We start from the raw sequence: 19,843 nt of genomic DNA on the forward strand, positions 1-19,843 counted from the left end.
GTTGGTTGAGTTTTGATAAAATAATTTTTATTTTAATTAATAAATAAAATAATATTTTGAAAATAGTGGAAGAGAGTTTTACCTGGAAACAACTCTTTTGGTGAGAGTTTGAAGCTTGCACGTACTTGAAAGAAAATAACGTTCTTTTAGTTTTTTGAAGTTTTACAGAGAAAAAATAGAATTTTAAAAAATATGTGAAAAACAAAGAGAAAACAGTGACAATGATAAAGTGAAAGTACACTGAAAATTCGAAGAGAAAAGTTTCGGAAGTACTAAATCTGAAAGCTTTTGCAACCGTTGTATTCTAGAAGACGTTCGTCACAAAGCTTCCTGTACCGGTGGACGTAAAACGTTTTAAAGACACCGTGGTATCACATAGTCCTCGATTAGACTTTCAGAAAACAGATAAATTAAGGAAATACAGGTTTTAAATTCTCTGAATATCTATGTAATTTTACTTTACATTATTATATTGTATCCACATGTATTTACATATATATATATATATATATATTCATACATTATTTCCAACATCTTCCTCCTTGGACAGGGGTTTCTAGCCTCCTCCATCTCCATTGTCAATGAAAACAAAATCTTGAAGGTGAACGAATCTCACCTCAAAAGCTAAATTCTACCATTTTATTTTCTTTCCAAGTTCTGAAACATTAAAAACCAAATCTTGGGTTGTGATACTCTTCCAACTAATTTGAAGTGTGGCTGCAGAACTGCTGTCAACTGCTTGTCCATCACCACTACAGCATAGAAATTTGTCAAGAGATGTTTGTAATGTTCAGATCTGTGATTATGATGGATAAAGGATTTGGTTCAATGACAATGCCATGGAAGTAGACAGAAGGAATTTGTTTTTCTACCTTTTTAAGTTCAAGGAAAATGGAGACTGATGTGGTAAAATGTTGTAACACATGACCCATGATGATTTGGAGTGGTATTAACTGATCCGGTATTCATGGACCCTGTCAAAATAGTGTTTGTGGCACCAAAGCCCATTAAAAATGGGGCCTTTGGGCTAATTAACATAGTTAAAGTTTGGGTCTATCAGATTAACAGAAATAGTATATTTTCCAAATTTGCAAAAATAGAAGGAGCTAAAGGCAAATTAAGATAATTATTTGAAGTGCCGGCCACGAAAGGATTGAAAAGAAAGAAAACGAATCAAAGCAAAAAAGTAAGCGCAAGAGTCATTGGTAAAAACCGTTGGGCTCAAAAGCCAGAAAAGAAAAGTGATAAGAGAATTTCCAATTAGCAGGCGAAGAAGATCTGTGAGAATTCCGATCGTAATCCATGGATCTACAGCATCTGATCCACCATCGTCACCACCATAACCACCACCACCACCATCAGCAGCAGCAGAATCCGAGGTACGTCCCTTTTTCCAATCCAACTCGCTACCCTGAAAATCCCAATTTCCAAAACCCTAGACCTCCCAATCACCACCACTCCAACCTCTGTCATCATCTGGTGCCGCCACCGCCTCCGGCTATTCCACCACCTCCTCCTCCTCCTCCACCACAGTCATCTTCATACCACCACCCTCTTCCTCCTCCACCCCCTCCTCCTTACAATCCCTCTCAATCCTCAAAATTCGCCTTTTCCAACAACCCTAATCACAACCTCCCTTTTGAAGAACACTCCAGAAAGCTGCAGCATCATCGCGATTTCGTCGTTCTGGCGAACCGTGCTTCTTCTTCTCACCGAATTCCCGTGGATGATGATCGTCCTCCTCCTCCTCATCGTCATCATCAACATCAATATCATTGTTATCCGGAAATCAGGTCTGATTTTTGGGATCAATCTAGAGTTGTAGCTGAGAATAGGCCGGAAAGGCCGTATACACCTCTGCGTGGTTTTGAGCCTGATCCACATAAACTTCAATTTGATCATAACAAACCCGTGTCGCCGTACAGAATAACTGAAAAATTTAGGCATGATTTGGAGGGCATATCTAGGACTAGAGGTGAGTATGATGATGGGTTTGAACCCAAGTATAGAGAAGATATCTTATGGGGCCGAGATGATGAGAATTATTATCGGGGCGGCGGTCAGTTTTCATCGGGTGGTTCTGATACATCTTTTCGTGAATTGGGATTTGTTTCTGATCAGGTTGGATTGTCGAGGGATTTGGAATTGAATTCCGGGAGCAATGATGGTAGATATGGTTTGGTCTATAATGATGAGCTATTCAGGAGTGGTAATGGTGATGGGGTTCGAGAAAATCCCAGATGGGGTCATGATAGGAAACATAACTCGTGGTTTGAGAGGGGAAGCGTTGAGAATAGTGTTGGTGATGGAGCTCCTGTAGTATATGGGAAGCGTGAGTATTATGGTTCAGAGTTAGGAAGATATAGTAATAGGGGAAGCAGGGATGGTAGTCATGAATACAATCGCACTCCTAGGAAGCAATTACAAAAGAAGAGTGCTTTGCTCAGAATCCAAGTGGCAAAGCCTTATCGAAGGAGTGTGGAGAGTGGACAGTTGCATTATTCTGGTTATCATGATAATTCCGGCTCTAGTTCTTTCAGACGTAAAGATCATCAGCATGTGTATATGAGCCGTGAGATGGATGATGAAGAAGAAGAAGAAGAAAGAGAGGGAAGCCCCGTAGAGCTTGATGTTTCTTTTAAATCCAATGCACTAGTAGCCAAGGCAATTATGGCACCTTCAAGTTCTTCTGATGTTATCGATGCAGATTTGAATTTGAGAAATAGGAAACTTACGAAGGATTCGGTATTTGATGGGGATATTGTGAATTCAGAGCTTACCGAACTTAGTGAAGATACTGTAAATTTTGCAAATAGTACCTCTACTTCTGACAAGGAATTGATGAAGTCAGAAGTGAAAGTTACTTCTGGAGTCAGGAGTAATTGTTTGAATTTAAAGCACAGCAAAGATACTGTAAATTTGCGTGGCTCCACAAATGTTGCAAATACCTCAACTTCTGATACAGAATTGATGAAGTCAGAAGGGAAAATAACTTCTGGCATCAAGAATAATCGTTTGAATTCAGAGCCGACTAAACTAAGTGAAGATGCTGTAAATTTGCATAGGTCCACACATGTTGCAAATGGTACATCTACTTCTAACAATGAATTGATAAAGTTAGAAGGAAAACGTTCTTCTGGAATCAAGGGTACTGTTTTGGACAAAAATGTTACTAGAACTGATTCTGGTAAACCGTCTTCTTCAAAAGTAGTGAAGAAGAAAAAAGTGGTGAGGAAAATAGTGAAAAGTTCCATGCATCCTCATTCATCCATGTTGAGATCACAGCCTAGAAATAAGTCTAATCAACCTCTGACAGCAGATAGCTGTGTCCATAGTCCATCTGCAGCCCTTGGGACTGACAAGGGGGTGAGATCCTCTTCAAGCCCTTGTCCAGTTGTAGGAAAAAAAGTGGAGGAAGGATCACCAATGACCATGAAAGTAGAGGAATCTGAAATTGATGTCAATTCTCATCTGAAATGTGTAAATAAGATTGAGAAAAATGGGAAGAGCTCAACTTCTGCCTTGTGTTCACCAAGTCTGGAAAAAGGAAAAATTGATGAGGTTCCTGAAAATGCAGATAATTCTGGCCTTGGTTTGCATGCCATATCAAAGATTAACAAGAGTTTAACCAAATTGTTGGGTGTAACTTCTCCTGATGACATTGGGTGCATGGTGGATGTCAAACAGTCTTGTAAGGCTAAAGAAACTTCAGTGCACGAGAATGGTTTAGAAAAAGAATCTTCAGAGACTTTATTGCATGGCGGAGGCAATTCTAATTCTAGTTTGTTAAATTCAGGGGAAATCAAAATGCATGAGGATCTTATAAATGTATGTTATACTGACAATAGTACCGATACCACCTTACATGTTGTCAATGGTGAAAAATTGACAAAAGAGGAAAATTCAACATGTGATATTGGGACCATTGATGTTTTGAGCAAGCAACCTTGTGGACTTCAGGTCTCTACGTCATGTGGAAATGGTATTTCAGAAGAGGTTTCAAAGGTTACTTTTTCAGCAGGAAGCACTGCAATTATTGGTTTGTCAAGTTCAGGGGAAGGCATCATGGATGCTGATGCAGATGCCTCCCAACATGGTAGAGGTTCCATCTATGTTTCTAATAGTGGCTGTAGTAACTATGAAAAGAATATTATCATTTCTGACAGTCAGCCTATAGATTGTACTGCCAGGAAACCATCTCAGGATGTTGCTATTGCATTACCTGAAAATGATGGCACCGGAAAATCTCCAAAATGTAAAATTTCAGTTGGAGATATTGGTTTGTCAAGTTCAGGGGAAAGCATCATGGATGCAGATACTGATGCGTCCCAGCATGGTAGAGGTTCAATCTGTGTTGCTGGCAGTGGCTGTAGTAACTATGAAGAGAATATTATCATTTCCGATAGTCGGCCTATAGATTGTGCTGCCATGAAACCATCTCAGGACAGTGCCATTGTGTTACCTGAAAATGGTAGTACAGGAAAATCTCCAAAACATAAAATTTCGGTTGGAGATATTGGTTTGTCAAGTTCAGGGGAAAGCATCACAGATGCTGATACAGGTGCCTCCCAGCATGGTAGAGGTTCCGTCTGTGTTTCTGGCAGTGGCTGTAGTAACCATGAGGAGAATATTATCATTTCTGACAGTCAGCCTATGGATTGTGCTGCCAGGAAACCATCTCAGGAAGGTGCCATTGCATTACCTGAAAATGGTGGCACAGGAAAATCTCCAAAACATAAAATTTCAGTTGGAGATATTGGTTTGTCAAGTTCAGGGGAAAGCATCATGGATGCAGATACAGATGCCTCTCAGCATGATAGAGGTTCAATCTGTGTTTCTGGCAGTGGCTGTAGTAACTGTGAAGAGAATATTGCCATTTCTGACAGTCAGCCTATAGATTGTGCTGTCACGAAACCATCTCCGGATGGTGGCATTGCATTACCTGAAAATGGTGCCACAGGAAAATCTCCAAAATGTAAAATTTCAGTCGGAGATATTGAGGGGGAAGCGCCTATAATAAAGAAAAAGAGAACAGTTGGAACTTGGTTAGACTTTTCAAGGACATCTGACACTGATCTAGAGCCTGCAAGTGTTTCTGAATCTGCAACTGCTGTGGATAAGACATTAAGTTTAATTTTCAAAAACCCTAGTAATGAAGCAGAAGTTTCTTGTGTTGGAAGCTTGGATTTTGGGTTACGGCCTTGTGAAGATGGAAACAGTCCAGTGGATGGGTATCCTGAGGCTAACTATGTACCTAGAAGCGACGTTAATAATGATTTTGATAAGACACCTCTCCAGTGCAGAAAAAGGAGGAAAGTCTCTGTTTCTCCTTTGGAATCATCCAGTCTGGCTACATCTCAGATCAATGAGCAATCTGGAAATGCATCCTCATCTTTTGTAAAAGCACCCTTAACTGGGAATGTTGCTTTGACGGGACAGAAGAAAAAAATTGGCACAACTAGTATGGATGCTTTGTGTGTTACTACTAATTTGATGCCCTGTGAAAAGGAGTGTACTCTCTTGCATGGTAATAAATTGATAAGAGAATCTTTTGATGCTGTGGATGCTGCTAGGAGCTCCTTTCTTGATGGTAATTTGAAAGTTGAGCACCAATGCTTTGGCTCTTCAATTCTTGGGGAGTCGATTATTCCTTCTTTTCAGCCACTTTGTCCATCAGGGTCAGAGAGGCTGCAGAAGAAAGATGATGCTTCCGTTATGCCTGTTAATAACCATCAGATTGATGATATAAAATGTGAAAGGGAAGAAAAATTGGGTGTTTGTGCTTCAAAAGAAGAATTGATTAATCATGATGAGACTGCTCAGTGCACAGTGCTTTCAGCTTTCCACCCTCCAGATATAGATCAAAGATTGCCCTGTACAAGTACAGAATCTGATGATTCTCTTGTGAAGGATAATTTGCCTGCTGATTGTAGTGGAGTCTCTGCTAGTACCTGCAATGATGAACCGATGGAGATTGTTACCGATACATTATCAGACATGAGTTCTCCACAAACCTCATTTAATGTGTCTGACACACCGGGGTTGGGTGGCAAAGTATCTTTTAGCCAAATATCGAATGACAGTTGTAGGAATGACAAAAATGTAGAGGAGAAGTCTGTGGTTGATGGTGGGTCTGATGTATCTGCACAAATATCACTCTCGCAGTGTTCTAAAAGCAATGTGAAGTTGGACCATGGATCTGAAGTCTCGGGGAAGATGGTTCCGTTGCCACTGAAAGACACTAAAAGTATGTCTTCTGGTCTGAATATTGTTACTGGTGAATATAATGGGCAGAAGAACCAGGCTGGTGTTACCCTTACTAAGATTTTTCCAGGTCATGCATCATCTATATATCCTATGGTAAAGAAGACAGCTTCGTCAACCCAGGCAAAGCCCCGAACTTGGCATAGAAGTGCTAATCCTTCTGCTTCTTCTGTTACTGAAAGCAATCCTTTCCCAAGGACTGCTTCCCCCAATAGGCAGTTACCAGAAAGAGATGGAAAGTTGCAAAGTTCTTCTTATGTTCGTAAAGGTAATAGCCTTGTTAGAAAACCTTCTCCAGTTGCTCCTCTACCCAAGGGCTCTCATGGTTTTAGCTCGTCTGTTTATCGGTTGAATTATGTGGGTATAGATGAACTTAAGAAGGGAACAATTTCTGACCATAGGGTTGATATTGGTAACCCATCACATCTTTCGAGAACAGGAGGAATGAATGCTTATTTTGATAGGCCCATAACATCTCTCTTAACCAACAGCATCAAATTGCCTAATAGTACTGCCATATTGTTGGGGGATTGTACATCATCATTACAGTCAGAGCCTTTTAGTGGTTGCTCTGAAATTACATCAAATCCTATGAGATCTTCTGAGAATAATGATACACATAACTTTGCTGAGGATTCATTGAGGACTTCTGAAGCGCTTGAAAATCAGAATGGTCAACCTAACGGTTTTGATAACCGGACTGAACTAAATGATGGGAATTTGGCATCTTCAAATATGAAGAGGATAGTTTATGTAAAGCACAAGTCAAATCAATTGGTTGCAACTTCAAATTCTTCTGACCTTTCTATTCCTAATGCTGATAAGATCCAACCCTCATCCTTTGATGGCTATTACAAGAGGAGAACAAACCAGTTGATTAGGACTTCTTTAGAAGGTCAAACCAGACCGACTGTTGTTGTTCCTGATGACAATTTGAACTCAGAGGTGCAAGAGGCTTCAAAGGCTATTTCTATCAGGTTTGGTAAGAGGCGATCATATAAGGGTATGTCTGAAGAACTTATTTGTCTATTAGATCTCTTCTATTGTAAGCCACAAATGCGAGGGGTTTTTATTCTTATTTGATTATATGCGCACATACACACTCATATAGAGACACATAATTGAGTTATGTTTTATTCTGATAGATATCATCAGAGAACTTGAAATATCTAAATCTCTCTCTCCCCTCCCGCCCCTCCCCCTCCCCCTCTCTCTTAAAAAGAAAAACTGTTAGTTTTTTGGGTGGTTTCTTGTAGAGGTTTCATTTTGCAAGTCTGCTTGACGTACTCTGCTGGCATTTATGCTCAGTTTGAAGTTCTTTGTACTTTTGGTGTATGGAAGTATTGGCGTTATAATATTTATATATTTGCATTGGCAGATGTTGCAAAGTCAAGTACAACTTCAAAAAACTCATTGGTGTGGACGCTATGTGGCACACAGTCATTAAAAAATCATGGTGGTTCTGTGGGTCATCTGAAAGTTTTTCCTCACCTGTTTCCTTGGAAGCGTGCAGCATACTGGAGAAGTTTTATTCACAGTCGGAATTTGTTTTCTAAAACTAGTTCCTTGTCAGTAATCAGGCATGCAAATTTTCTCTAGCTAAGGCTTGAAACTGTTTTATACAGTATTTGTGTATGTTGTTTAAGCAAGTAATATATCAATTTCTTCTTTCAGTCGGAAATTGCTTCTATCAAGAAAGCGAGATGCAGTTTACACTAGGTCGAGCAATGGATTTTCACTGCGAAAGTCCAAGGTATTAAGTGTTGGTGGATCTAGTTTGAAGTGGTCAAAATCCATTGAAAGACGCGCAAAGAAAGTCAATGAGGTTAGTTATGGTAGTACATGGTATACAGAGGCAGGCCATATTATTATTATTTTTTTGAAGTTACATTCTCCTTTTTAGTCAAATAATGTTCTCTTTCATGTCAAGAAGGGTGTTCTAACTGTCCATGCGGTAAATTTCTGTTACTTTTCGTACAGGAAGCTACCCTTGCTGTTGCTGAAGTGGAGAGGAAGAAAAGAGAACAGAATCGAGAGAATCGAGCCGCAAGTCCTGGGTCTAAGAATAGAAATAATTCTCCAAGTAAGCAGTTCACAGTAAAGAGTTATGCCCATTTAGACACCACTTAATAATCCTTACATAGCATTTACATTTACTTTTTTGCATATATGTTAATGTTGTATAGCATAGTGTTGGTTATGCAAGGGCTGTCTTAATATTTTCTGAGAATATTTCAGGGGAACGTATATTTCGTATTGGTTCTGTCCGGTACAAAATGGATCCATCAAGGCAGACACTTCAGAGGATTTCAGGTGGTGTACTTGTTTCTTTTGGTCCATATTGATTTATTCCTTCTTCATATCTTGTTTAGTATTTTTCTGATTCTTCCATGATAATAAAGCTTGATCATTAATGGTTCTTATATGGTGGATGCTGTTCAATTGATGTGCTAGATTATGTACTTTTGTCTTTTTTGGAGTTACATCTGCAGTTATTCTTTTCTTACCGTTTTCACTTCCTGTTGATTGATGTTTTATTTTTTTTAATCTTTATACCTTTTTTTTTTTTTTTTTTTTTTTTCCCTCTCTCTCTCTCTATTTTAAGTTTATGCGGTATACACACGTATGTAGACACATGGAACCTCTTATTAAAAATTATGATTTGGCTTATGTTTTTGCTTATGGGGGTTAAGTAAAGACTCTTTATGGGTTCACCTTTAAAAGCATCCTTAGTATATGGAGGTAAAACAGAAATCCTGCTGATCAAGAAAGTTTAAATACTAAGTCATCAGGCGCTGCTCAACTGTCATGGGAAGATGAAGTTGAGGTTATTAATCCACCATTCCAGTTCTCCAAGAGGTGATTACTGTCATAGAATCATATCTTAATATATTGAAAGATGTTACGAGATTATTGCATTGGTATTAATGCATCGGAAGGCCATCTAACTCATCCCATCAAAGGATAACTAAAGGTAAGAACTTCTGGTTGATGTGTGTGTGTGTGTGTGTGTGAGAGAGAGAGAGAGAGAGAGAGAGAGAGAGAGAGGGGTGTGGGTGCACATCATCTGTTTGGTCTCTGTGATCCTTTTTTTGTTGTTAGGGCAGTGTAAAGGCATGCTTCATAAAGTTCTCGTGAAAGGACGTGATAGTTTTACAGTGGACTTGTAAATTGGTCAATTTCTTCAATTATTGTAGCATATCACTGGTTTTGTTGAGATGAGATTTCTTTTTACAAGTTTAAATAGGACTTTGACAGCCATTTGTTTTGTACTGGTAATTGGTGGAGATCTCTTTTCCAGTCACCATATTAGTATTTTGTTCCCTCTTGTTTGGATAGTTGCAATATGGGCCTGAGCCTGGTTGTTTATCTAGTCACCTGTTCTTATTTTTCGGTCAGGAGATTGCTTGGTGGTTCCCATAGTATGGAATATGGATGTGCCAAGATATAGAATTGATATAGTTAATGCCTAATGTGTATTTATCCTTATTCATGTGTATTTATTTATATTATTATTTTCTTTTTCTTTTTTCGACAATGAGAAATGCAATATTTTAATAAAATAGAATATAATTATAACTACTCAAGAGGATGATAATTAGAAGCTTTGTATTTGTTTATTTTTTTTATTATAATTTAGTTCCCTGAAGCAATTTAAGATTCTATGTCAAGACGCTAAATCAACACCAATTATGTTTCATGCTGCAATATATACGTATGACTTAACAGAATTAATTTCCTTTGACCCTTATCTCGTAATGTGTCCTACTGCTATACTTTTCTACTTTGGTTGTGCAATACTTGAAAAAATAAGTGTGTATCATAAAAAGCCAACTTTAAATTCTTATTAGTGGGTAATTTATTGAAATGTTGGGTTTATTAGTTTAATAAGGAAAATGGAGTATGTACCAAGAAGTATTTATTTACCGTAGAGTCTTAGTACCTGATATAGAGGTAGGTATATGCTTCCATGTATTGTTATTTATGTTAAGCATCTTCAGGAGTTAGCCATTTGTTTTTACTTGGTTTATCTAAAGTTGAGTGATGAATTTTTTTATTTCTGTCATTTATCTCCTTGTAAGTGGCTGGCTTTTAGACTATGGTTTGCGAGATGCTGGCATATAGTTAGTGAAATTTAATCTGTTGCTGTAAGGCATCAATATTTCATTCTTTTCAAATGTTTTGTGTTAGCTCAGAAAAATTAAGTTTGTCTTGCAGTTTTGTTATTAAATGGAATGTATATTGGAAATATACAGGAATAATGTAATGTAATTATTGAGCGTGGATCTAAGTATTTAGCCTTTTTTTTTCCCCGTTTCATCATATTGTACAATTTATGCTGTTATGTTACAATAGAAATTTGTAGTATTATCTTTCACTTCTCTTCTATGCAGATGATGAATCGTCATGCTCTGTCAGTCTCCATCCAGATAAGGAAGCAAAGATATCTTACATTCCAAGGAGATTAGTTATTGGCAATGATGAGTATGATGTGCTTTTGTTCTTTTAGTTGATAGAAATGGATAGCTTTGTTTAATTCACATGATTATGTGCTGTTGTGTGTTGAGAAAGAGAACCTGTCACATTTAGTTTCATTTATCTTTAATACCTAAGATTTCGGTTATGAATGCATTCCAATATTGGCAGATACATCCGGATTGGAAATGGTAACCAGCTTATTAGAAATCCCAAAAAACGAACTCGCATATTGGCAAGTGCGAAGGTCCGATGGAGTTTGCACACTGCCAGACTGCGCTTGGCTAGAAAGAGAAAGTACTGTCAGTTTTTTACAAGATTTGGAAAATGTAATAAAGAAGATGGGAAATGTCCCTACATTCATGATCCATCTAAAGTTGCAGTATGCACAAAGTTTCTGAATGGTTTATGCTTCAACACCAATTGCAAATTAACCCATAAGGTTTACCCTACCTTAAATGCTTCTGCTGGAACTTTAAAGTGCTCTATCTTAATAATCCTTTACTTGTCTTTTGACATTTTCTTTTTCATTTTAAATATTCATGCAGGTAATTCCAGAAAGAATGCCGGACTGTTCTTACTTTTTGCAAGGTCCTTATGCCTAAATTGTGTTATTGTGTTTTTTGTCTGATGTATTGATTGAAATGCAGAATTCTGATAGATGTCCTCGCAGGTTTATGCACCAATCAAAATTGTCCTTACAGGCATGTGAATGTGAATCCAAAGGCATCTACTTGTGAAGAATTTCTTAGGGGCTACTGTGCCGATGGCAATGAGGTACTACTTTCCGTACAAAACCCTATATTAATGCTTTTCTCTTTGTTCGGTTTTGTTTTTTTAATGCTACACTGTTTGAATCCTGGAATTTGCTTACTGCACATTGAGGCCTATCTGATGGTGAATGTGTGGCACATGTGAGCTTGTGCATGTTGTCTTTTATCTGGAGTTAACATATGAAAAGCCTAGAAGCATAAACCTACTCGTTTAATACCTGATCAACATGAAGTTGAAATCTTCTTCTTCTGTTTTTGGATAGAAGACTGTATTGATTGTATTGATTATAAAGACATTTCATTAGATCATGAGAAATCCTCCAAAAAAAAAAAAAAAAAAAAAAAAAATCCTAAAAAGAAAAAAATCTAAATGAACTAAGCCACATCCTTCCAACTCAAGAATTATCCTTATTAGTGATTGAGTAGTTTGGTGCTATCCTTTGTTTGATTTTACTTGATTCAACCAAGAGCCTGGATTGTATGAACTCTATATCACCCAATTCACAACAGCTTGAGATTACTACAGGTCCTATTAAAATTTATGGAATTCTGTCACCTTACTTAATTGTCTTCCATCACAGTGGCATTGATCTAGAGATCTGTTTAACTTGATAGTCCTCTTTGTTTGTCTCTTAATCAATCAACACTAACGCTGGAGTGAAGTAAAATAGAATATCTCTCTGATCTGACAGTGTCGGAAGAAGCATAGCTATGTCTGCCCCATTTTTGAGGCAACAGGAACCTGCCCTCAGGGGTCCAAATGCAAGCTTCACCACCCCAAAAACCGAACCAAGGGAAAGAAAAGGAAACGCACTGGAGAGAAAAAGAATGTTCAAGGACGTTACTTTGGTTCCATGCATATTAACGTTGTGGGGCCTATAACGGCAGTTTCTGAAAAGCTTTCTGGTCAAGCACAACATGATAATGATATTGCTTCTGAAGGGAAATTTGCTGATTTTATTAGTATTGATGTTAGTGATGATGAGGCTGGAGAAAGTAATGATCGGGAAAGCGAGCAAGCAACATTATCCGACAGTGATATCTCTCAATTTCATTTAGATGGTCTTGATGAATTAATTAAACCAGTTCGCATAATGGATAAGAGAATCCGATGACAGGCTTATTTCTGGATCGTGGCAGCTTAAATGTGAAGTAGACCTGCTAGCCTAGGAGAACAAAGGAAGTAGATCAAATATCTAACCAAGCACGTTTCTAGGTATATATGTAATTAATTTTTGAATGATTCTTTTATGCTCTCCATTTTGTTAGGGTAGTTGGGTTGGGGATTTTGTTTTCTATTTTTGTTTTTGTTTTTGTTTTTTGTTTTTTGTTTTTTTTTTTTATAGTTTTTTTTTAGTTTTTTTTAGTTTTGTGTGTGTGTGTGTGGATGGCGTTTGTGTGAGAGAGAGAGAGATGAGGGGCTTGTGATTTGTCCCTTGTTATGGTGGGTGTTGTTTTTTTTTTGGCCCCCAAGAATATTTTGTATATGTGTAACATTGTACATGAGCAATAAAAGAATATAAAAATGGAATGAAATAAGTTCCAATTGTAAGGATGAGAGTTTTCAATTACACGAATGCAAGAATATAAAAACAGCCTGGAGCAGCCATAAGTTTAACTTCCATTACAAATTGCAATCGAATCCAGGTCTTCCGGGCGGCAACATCTGAAATACAAGGAGCTTACCAAAACATTACGACCGGTAACCATGTGGATTTATTGCTCAAAGTTTCATTAGGGGTGAGATAAATAATCACAAATCATACAAGTGACGAAATACGAGATAGGAAAGGTAATACATTGAAGGATGATATTATAAAAATTTATTGATCAGCTACAGTTTTGAGATTGATGTTGATCAATGAAACAATGAATATTGGACAAAAGAGTAAAAAACACCAAAATATTGACAGTGAGTTCCATGGACAGGAATTAATGGCAGAGCTTGTCCAGACAAAAAACTGGAATGGTCCAAATGGTTGTCAGCCAGTAATCTTTGCAACTTCACCATACGCGCGCTTTCAGTCCAACAAAATATAGAAATCTTATCCTAAAAAAAAAAAAAAAAAAACACAAAAATACACGGATCTAAAGCTTAATGGCCTTCCAAAATTTTTCCCAAAACTCGGTACCCAAAAGCAACACCAAGAACCCACAATAATAAAAATTGAGAACTATTGAATTCAAGAAGCAATTATGCTATATTCAGTCATGGCAGCAACTTCTTCCTCATACATGGTCTCAGCTCGAGTTCCCATGTTGAATTACATGGGAGGCAGAAGGAAAATGAGGAATAGAAGAATGGCATTCTCAGTTTCAGCTCAACAGCAAGCTCAAGTTGAAGAATCAGAAGCAGTAAAAACAAATGAAGGAGAAGAGAAAGTGAAGAAACAAGGAGCAGTTCCAAGGCCAGTTGAACCACAAATTAATGTGAAAAGCAAAAACATGAGCAGAGACTATGGAGGCCAATGGCTTAGCAGTGTCACAAGGCATGTGCGAATTTTCGCAGCCTATATCGACCCAGAAACCTGTGAATTCGATCAAACACAAATGGATAAACTCACTCTTATCCTCGATCCTACCAATGAATTTGTTTGGAATCCTGAAACTTGCAACAAGGTTTACTCTTATTTCCAAGAGCTTGTGGATCAATATGAGGTAAAATATTAGCTTTTCCAATGACAAAATTATGAATATATTTATGCCTTGAAGCCATAAGAACTCATATTTTAGAAAATGAATGTCAAAACGTTTTAATCCTTAATCAACTCATAATTTTGTTTTGTTCAAGGAATTTGACAATTTGGTGTTGAAATCAGGGTGCTCCATTGACAGAATACACACTTCGTCTTATTGGTTCGGATATTGAGCACTACATAAGGAAGCTTCTATTTGATGGAGAAATTAGGTACAATATGGATGCCAAAGTCCTCAACTTCAGCATGGGCAAGCCTAGAATCGTGTTTAACAGCAATGAAATTCCTCCTCAGGATCTGCAGTAGTGAAGGATTTTCATTTATCACCTTTTTTTTTTTTCTTCTTTCTTTTTTTATATGTTTATTCTCAAATTAGCATAGTAATTTACCAAGTAAAAGCAAAGTTGCATCTATAATTATGTTTTTTTGGCTGGCCATTTTAGGTCATTATCAAATGCTATATTATGTGCTGAAAAACAATTAAATTTGTACATAATTTCACATTTTGACCATACTTCAATCTTTTCCTTTTCTTTTTTGCATTATGATTTTCTTAGAAAAAGCGACATATAGGAAAAATATAATAGGCAACTTCCCTAGTTCAAAGACAGTGCTTAAGTTGACAAATCCCATTTCTCCTTTGCTATACAGCACACATTAGATTTGAAGTTGTTGCTTGAAACTGAGTGTCCAAAAGGGAAACATGAAATTCCTACTAGCAATTTTTCTGTTTTTTTCCCCTTACTTTTCTCCGTCCTTTCCAAAGTACATATATGCAAATAAAAACGCCAGAAAGTGAAAAATCACCATGCTATAGAGTGAAGAACCCTTGGATTAAAGATACCAACAACAAAGAGGGGAGATTGAAGATAGCTTGTAAAAAAAAAAATTGACAATCAAAGTTCACGGCCAACTTCCACTCAACAATACGCAGCAGTCAGCTTTGCACTACCCTGACTCATTTTCAACTTTATAATTCACTCATCAGATTCCGATGTCGCCTTGTCATCCTCATCAGATTCTATTGTTGCATTGTCATCCTCGTCAGATTCCGTTGTTGAATTGTCATCCTCATCAGATTCCGTTGTTGCATTGTCATCCATAGGTGATTCCAAAGGTGGGGCCTTGTCATCCTCATTAGATTCTGTTGTTGCATTGTCATCTATAGGTGATTCCAAAGGCGGCAACACCTCCGAACATATTGGATCCAACCATGGCCGGAATGCTCCTTCCTGGGACAAATTCTGACCATATTTGCACCAATTATACACATCAGAAAATGTCACCAGGTTCAATTACATTAACATAAATTTCATGTAGGCATAAGCAAAAATAAATACCTATACACAAATTCTTACATGCTTATATATATACCCATTCTAATCTAGATAGAATAGAATTAAGCATTGAAATTTTTATAAAAAATGCTTTAATTTTTTATTTTTCTTTGGATTCAGTAAACAAGATTATGTTATGATGATTTAAAGATTCAGAAGTTGCATTTCGCAAGGAAATTTGAGAGTTTTCAAACCCGAACAAAAGCAAATAAAAAAATATTAAAAAATTTCAGATGGCAAAAAAGAAAAATGATAAAAATAACAAAAGATGTAAACAACTAGATAAAGAGAGATTGGGGAATCAAAGTTCTGACCCAATCTACAGCCCCCCTCTATTTTCTCACACAACTTCCTAAATTTTTAGAAATTTACTTCCAAGCCAAGGTGTAATATCACAGATCAGAATAGCGTAAATAGCTGGAAAACACACACAAATATATATAAAAATGGTTTGACATCACCAGGTAGCTTCCAAGTGATGCACCAAAAAAACATCAAAACTTCATCAATGATAAGAAATCATTAGTCTGAAACTAAGCTTCAACTTCGGATTTCAACATCCCATCAAAGAGGGAAAAAAATCAAGGAGACCTCGCAATGCTACCTATCTATCCCTTTTGACAAACGGTTTGTTTGTGAAAAAGAAAAATATCACCCTTTAAATAACTAATACAAATTATAAGAAAAATGAATACTTTACCTTCAACCAGTAGAAAAATCCACGTAGAAGATTCAATGTTCTAAGTCGATCACCTCTTGCTAAATCAATTTTTTCTGCAAGCTCTGCAATATTAAAAAAGAAAAGAAAGATGTTGAAAGTAACTAAGAAAGAACTTGCATGGAAATACTCTTGCATGCTAAAGAAATCACTTGAAAAAAAAAAGAGGACGCAAGCAAGCAAAAATCAGAATGCCTACCTGTGCACCGTTGAAGATATGATTCGGCAATGGAGTCTGATTTATATGATTTTGTCACACCACGCAAAATTCTATCTCGCATTATAGGCTTTCTACAAGATACTTCTTTCATAAGATTTTTATACTCTTTCGGATCATAGGGCATTTTAAGAATCTCCATAAGCTTATCTCTAAACAGGGAATGACAGGCAGCAAAGCTTCCATGGTTCATCCAGTCCTCATCTGCCATCTTTATAATTCCAAAACAAGGACAGTACAAGCTATTAGAAACGGACAATGTTGTTAATAACATAATAATGAATATGTACATATGCATGCTTATATGCATGTTTGTGTTTGTGTATGTGAACCCAGAAAATAAACAAATAAGAACAAAGTTGCGGCACAATACTTACACACTCATGAAATGGTCTTGCAAATACAAATGGGGTATAACCTTCATTACAATTTGGATCCTTATCCATTGCAATCACTTCTAAATCAGAGTCACTCTTCTCATTCTCATCAATTTTCAGTGGGTTACCAGATTGACCTACAGATACTACTTCTCCATCATCTATTGCACGGTCATTCAAAAACTTTAAATAGGATCTTTCTCCATCAGACTCAACATTATCCTTGCCGTCATCCTTGGTAAAAAGAGTGGCATCTGAATCAGATCTAATATTAGAAAACCCTTGCATCCTACTAAAAACAGGACCAGAGCATTTCGCATTTGCATTCCTCTTCACTACTGAACCCTTTCTTCTTTTACCAACCTCTCTATTCGAAGTTTCCACGGCTTTCTTCAATGTTCTTGGGCTCTTACGGTCTTTTATACTATTCTTGGTCCTCATATTTTGTCTATTTGAAAACCCCCTCAAAGTTGTTTTAACTTTAGTCTTCCCACTCACTAGACAGCTCTTCAAAGTTTTTCCAGTTTCCAGATTGAACATGTCTTGAGGCCTATAATCATTCTCATACATTATCGGATCCAACATCTCACTGCCTGCAAAAACATGAAGTACATAAGAATTTCTATTTTTCTTCAAATATTTTAAGAACACTTTATAATCAGGATCGTCATCATCATACACATCACCCACAGATGTAGCATCAGTTTGGGACTTTCCATGTCCACGCCAGTCTTTTAAGCATTCCTCAAAACTAGAATTACAACCATGGCAATCACTACCAACTTCATCCACAGATGGAGCATCATTACAGGACTTTTCACCTTCCATTAAGTACGTTGCATAGTTTACATAATCAGAATTGTATTCATTACTATCATCAACATCATCACCAACTTCTTGCACAGATGTAGTAGCATCAGTACAGAACTGTTCATCTTCCATTAAGCATGTTTCATAATCAGAATCATTCTCATCATCGTCATAGCAAACATCATCCACGGGTATTATCTCTTTGACTTGCATTTTGTTTTTGACACCATCCGAGCATATTATTTCTTCGACTTCCATTTTGTTTTTAACTCTTCTCTCAGGGGCATTGCCATTGTACTTTCGCTTGGAATTTTTATTTGCAACCAACATATTTAACTTTCTCCTCAACCGCCTGTTCAACCTCGAATCATCCTTAAAGTCATCAAAATACTCCAGCTGAAGCATCTGCCCCTCAAATTCCTTAGCCTTTTTGCTAGCTGAACGAGAACAACCCATCAAAGCTCACAAACAGTCACACTACTTCTCCAAACTATCCAACTGTTTTTCCTTTTTCCCTCAAGAAAATTCTTTATTCAGCGGATAAAAAATTCTGCTTTCCCAGTACAGAACTGCATTGTACAGAGCAAAAACCAAGACAAACAACCACACAAGCAACAAAAAAAAAAAAAAGTTAGATCACGAACTTTAAGGAATACCCTAGTTTGATTGAAGAAAGAAATACAAGAAAAAGCAACGAAAACCCACAAATTTTAAACCTTTCACACTTTCCCACCAAAAGTTAACACCAACATATGGAAAATTCACAGTAACTGAATCCCACACTTCCACTCAAAACAACAATATACAAATACATAGCAGAATGGAAATTTTCCCGCGCTTTCTTGGAAACCAAACGGGAGGGTTAACGAGGTTCAGAGGAGCCGGTCTTACCTGGTTAGATGGAGGAGAAAAACGTAAAATGACCCAAATACCCTAAATAACTTTTTGATTTTTATTTTTTTTAAATAAAAAACATTTTTTAGGCGCTCTCTTTTGTCTAGACTCGGAACCAACCAAAGAAAACAGCTTTTTGGTTAATCCGGGCAAAGAATGGTGTCGGCGACTTGTTGGTTTGCATCCGCTTGGAGAGGTCTATTTTATGTGTTTGTGCAGTGCAGCCCTGGCTGATTCCCAATTCCTTGATGGCAAAGTCGTTGAGGTTGAACCCCCAAACCATTAATGCGCTGCGCCAGTTGGGTTCCCCAGATTTCGATGTCAAAGTCGATGGTTTGCGGATTCCGATTGGGGTTTGGTTTTGGGTGCTACGACTCCGTTTGTCCTACTAGAGGCTTTGGGAGAGAGCCATTGGAAACTCAAAAAAAAACAAAAAACAAAAAACAAAAAAAAAAAAAAAAAATTTCATGAGGGGTACTATGGGAATTTCAAAATCATGATAATCCATAAATACTAGTTTTTATTTTATTTTACTTTTCTCTTCTTTTTAGAGTGCAACTGGTATTTCAAAAATAAAACATCAGCAGCCCAACAGCCCAAACGATTTAGGAGCTGTATTCAACACCAATTTTTAAAAAACTTTTATAAACTTTTACACCATGATTGAATTGATGGAATAAGAGAAAATTTCTTCATTTAGATTTTTAACATTAGTGGGAAGAAAATGATAAAAAAAAAGAAAATGAAAAGATAAATTATGCATATTTAATAAGTCTAACTTTTCACTTAATTTTGACAACAAATGAGTTTGATGGAGCATTTAAATATTTGAAAATTATCTTTATTAATTAAAAATTAATTAATGGAAATATTTTGTATGTAGGATGTTTTTGTAAAAAAAAAATATATAAATTGCATTAATTATTTTTCTTTTTCCTTTCATTTTCATCAAATAACAATTATTATAAATATTTTCATTTTCCTTTCCTTTCCATTATTCAATAATCCAAAAGATAATTATTAATAAATATTTTCTTTTCTTTTCATTTTTCTCATTAAACTTATTATCTCTTTGATCCAAATATAGTATTATAAAATTAAAAAGTTTTAAATTTTTAAAGACTTTTAAAATATCTATTTAAGTTATGATATATTTAATTATTATTATTTTTTAAATCAATAAAAGTTAAATGTATTTAAATTGTCAATAATTTTTCTTGACTTTAAAAATCCTGACTTTTATATAATTTTTATTTTAAAAAAATGGAAACCTTTTTCTTA

The 19,843-nt window shown here is 36.5% G+C and overlaps 3 protein-coding genes across 7 annotated transcripts; 2 read left to right on the forward strand and 1 right to left on the reverse strand.

The window, feature by feature from the left end:
- The first annotated feature begins 1,158 nt into the window (after positions 1 to 1,158).
- LOC107421110 (uncharacterized) lies at positions 1,159 to 13,066 on the forward strand. 3 transcript variants are annotated; one of them, XM_048475297.2, is made up of 10 exons: positions 1,159 to 7,267; positions 7,643 to 7,844; positions 7,939 to 8,089; positions 8,245 to 8,347; positions 8,503 to 8,577; positions 10,659 to 10,749; positions 10,912 to 11,182; positions 11,289 to 11,331; positions 11,414 to 11,517; positions 12,185 to 12,323. In XM_048475297.2, exons 1-10 carry the CDS (start codon positions 1,303 to 1,305, stop codon positions 12,200 to 12,202), a joined length of 7,023 nt encoding a protein of 2,340 aa, XP_048331254.2. In that variant the 5' UTR covers positions 1,159 to 1,302; the 3' UTR covers positions 12,203 to 12,323. The 3 variants fall into 3 exon arrangements, with proteins under 3 accessions (XP_048331254.2, XP_048331253.2, XP_015885756.3); XM_016030270.3 differs by having other exon boundaries at positions 1,160 to 7,267; positions 12,206 to 13,066; XM_048475296.2 differs by having other exon boundaries at positions 10,912 to 11,331.
- Positions 13,067 to 13,566: 500 nt separating this feature from the next.
- LOC107421113 (NAD(P)H-quinone oxidoreductase subunit M, chloroplastic) lies at positions 13,567 to 14,737 on the forward strand. The gene is made up of 2 exons (XM_016030274.4): positions 13,567 to 14,171; positions 14,333 to 14,737. The coding sequence occupies exons 1-2, from the start codon at positions 13,710 to 13,712 to the stop codon at positions 14,513 to 14,515; spliced, it is 645 nt and encodes a 214-aa protein (XP_015885760.1). The 5' UTR covers positions 13,567 to 13,709; the 3' UTR covers positions 14,516 to 14,737.
- Positions 14,738 to 15,005: 268 nt separating this feature from the next.
- On the reverse strand, positions 15,006 to 19,037 carry LOC107421112 (uncharacterized). 3 transcript variants are annotated; one of them, XM_016030272.4, is made up of 5 exons: positions 18,560 to 19,037; positions 16,859 to 18,237; positions 16,464 to 16,692; positions 16,247 to 16,329; positions 15,006 to 15,453 (listed from the first exon to the last, which is right to left on the reverse strand). In XM_016030272.4, exons 2-5 carry the CDS (start codon positions 18,122 to 18,124, stop codon positions 15,187 to 15,189), a joined length of 1,845 nt encoding a protein of 614 aa, XP_015885758.3. In that variant the 5' UTR covers positions 18,125 to 18,237; positions 18,560 to 19,037; the 3' UTR covers positions 15,006 to 15,186. The 3 variants fall into 3 exon arrangements, with proteins under 3 accessions (XP_015885758.3, XP_048331255.2, XP_060672928.1); XM_048475298.2 differs by lacking the exon at positions 18,560 to 19,037 and having other exon boundaries at positions 16,859 to 17,451; positions 17,538 to 17,718; XM_060816945.1 differs by having other exon boundaries at positions 16,859 to 19,037.
- Between the last annotated feature and the right edge of the window lie 806 nt (positions 19,038 to 19,843).

Source organism: Ziziphus jujuba, chromosome 5 (genome assembly GCF_031755915.1).
Source record: "Ziziphus jujuba cultivar Dongzao chromosome 5, ASM3175591v1".
NCBI lineage: Eukaryota > Viridiplantae > Streptophyta > Magnoliopsida > Rosales > Rhamnaceae > Ziziphus > Ziziphus jujuba.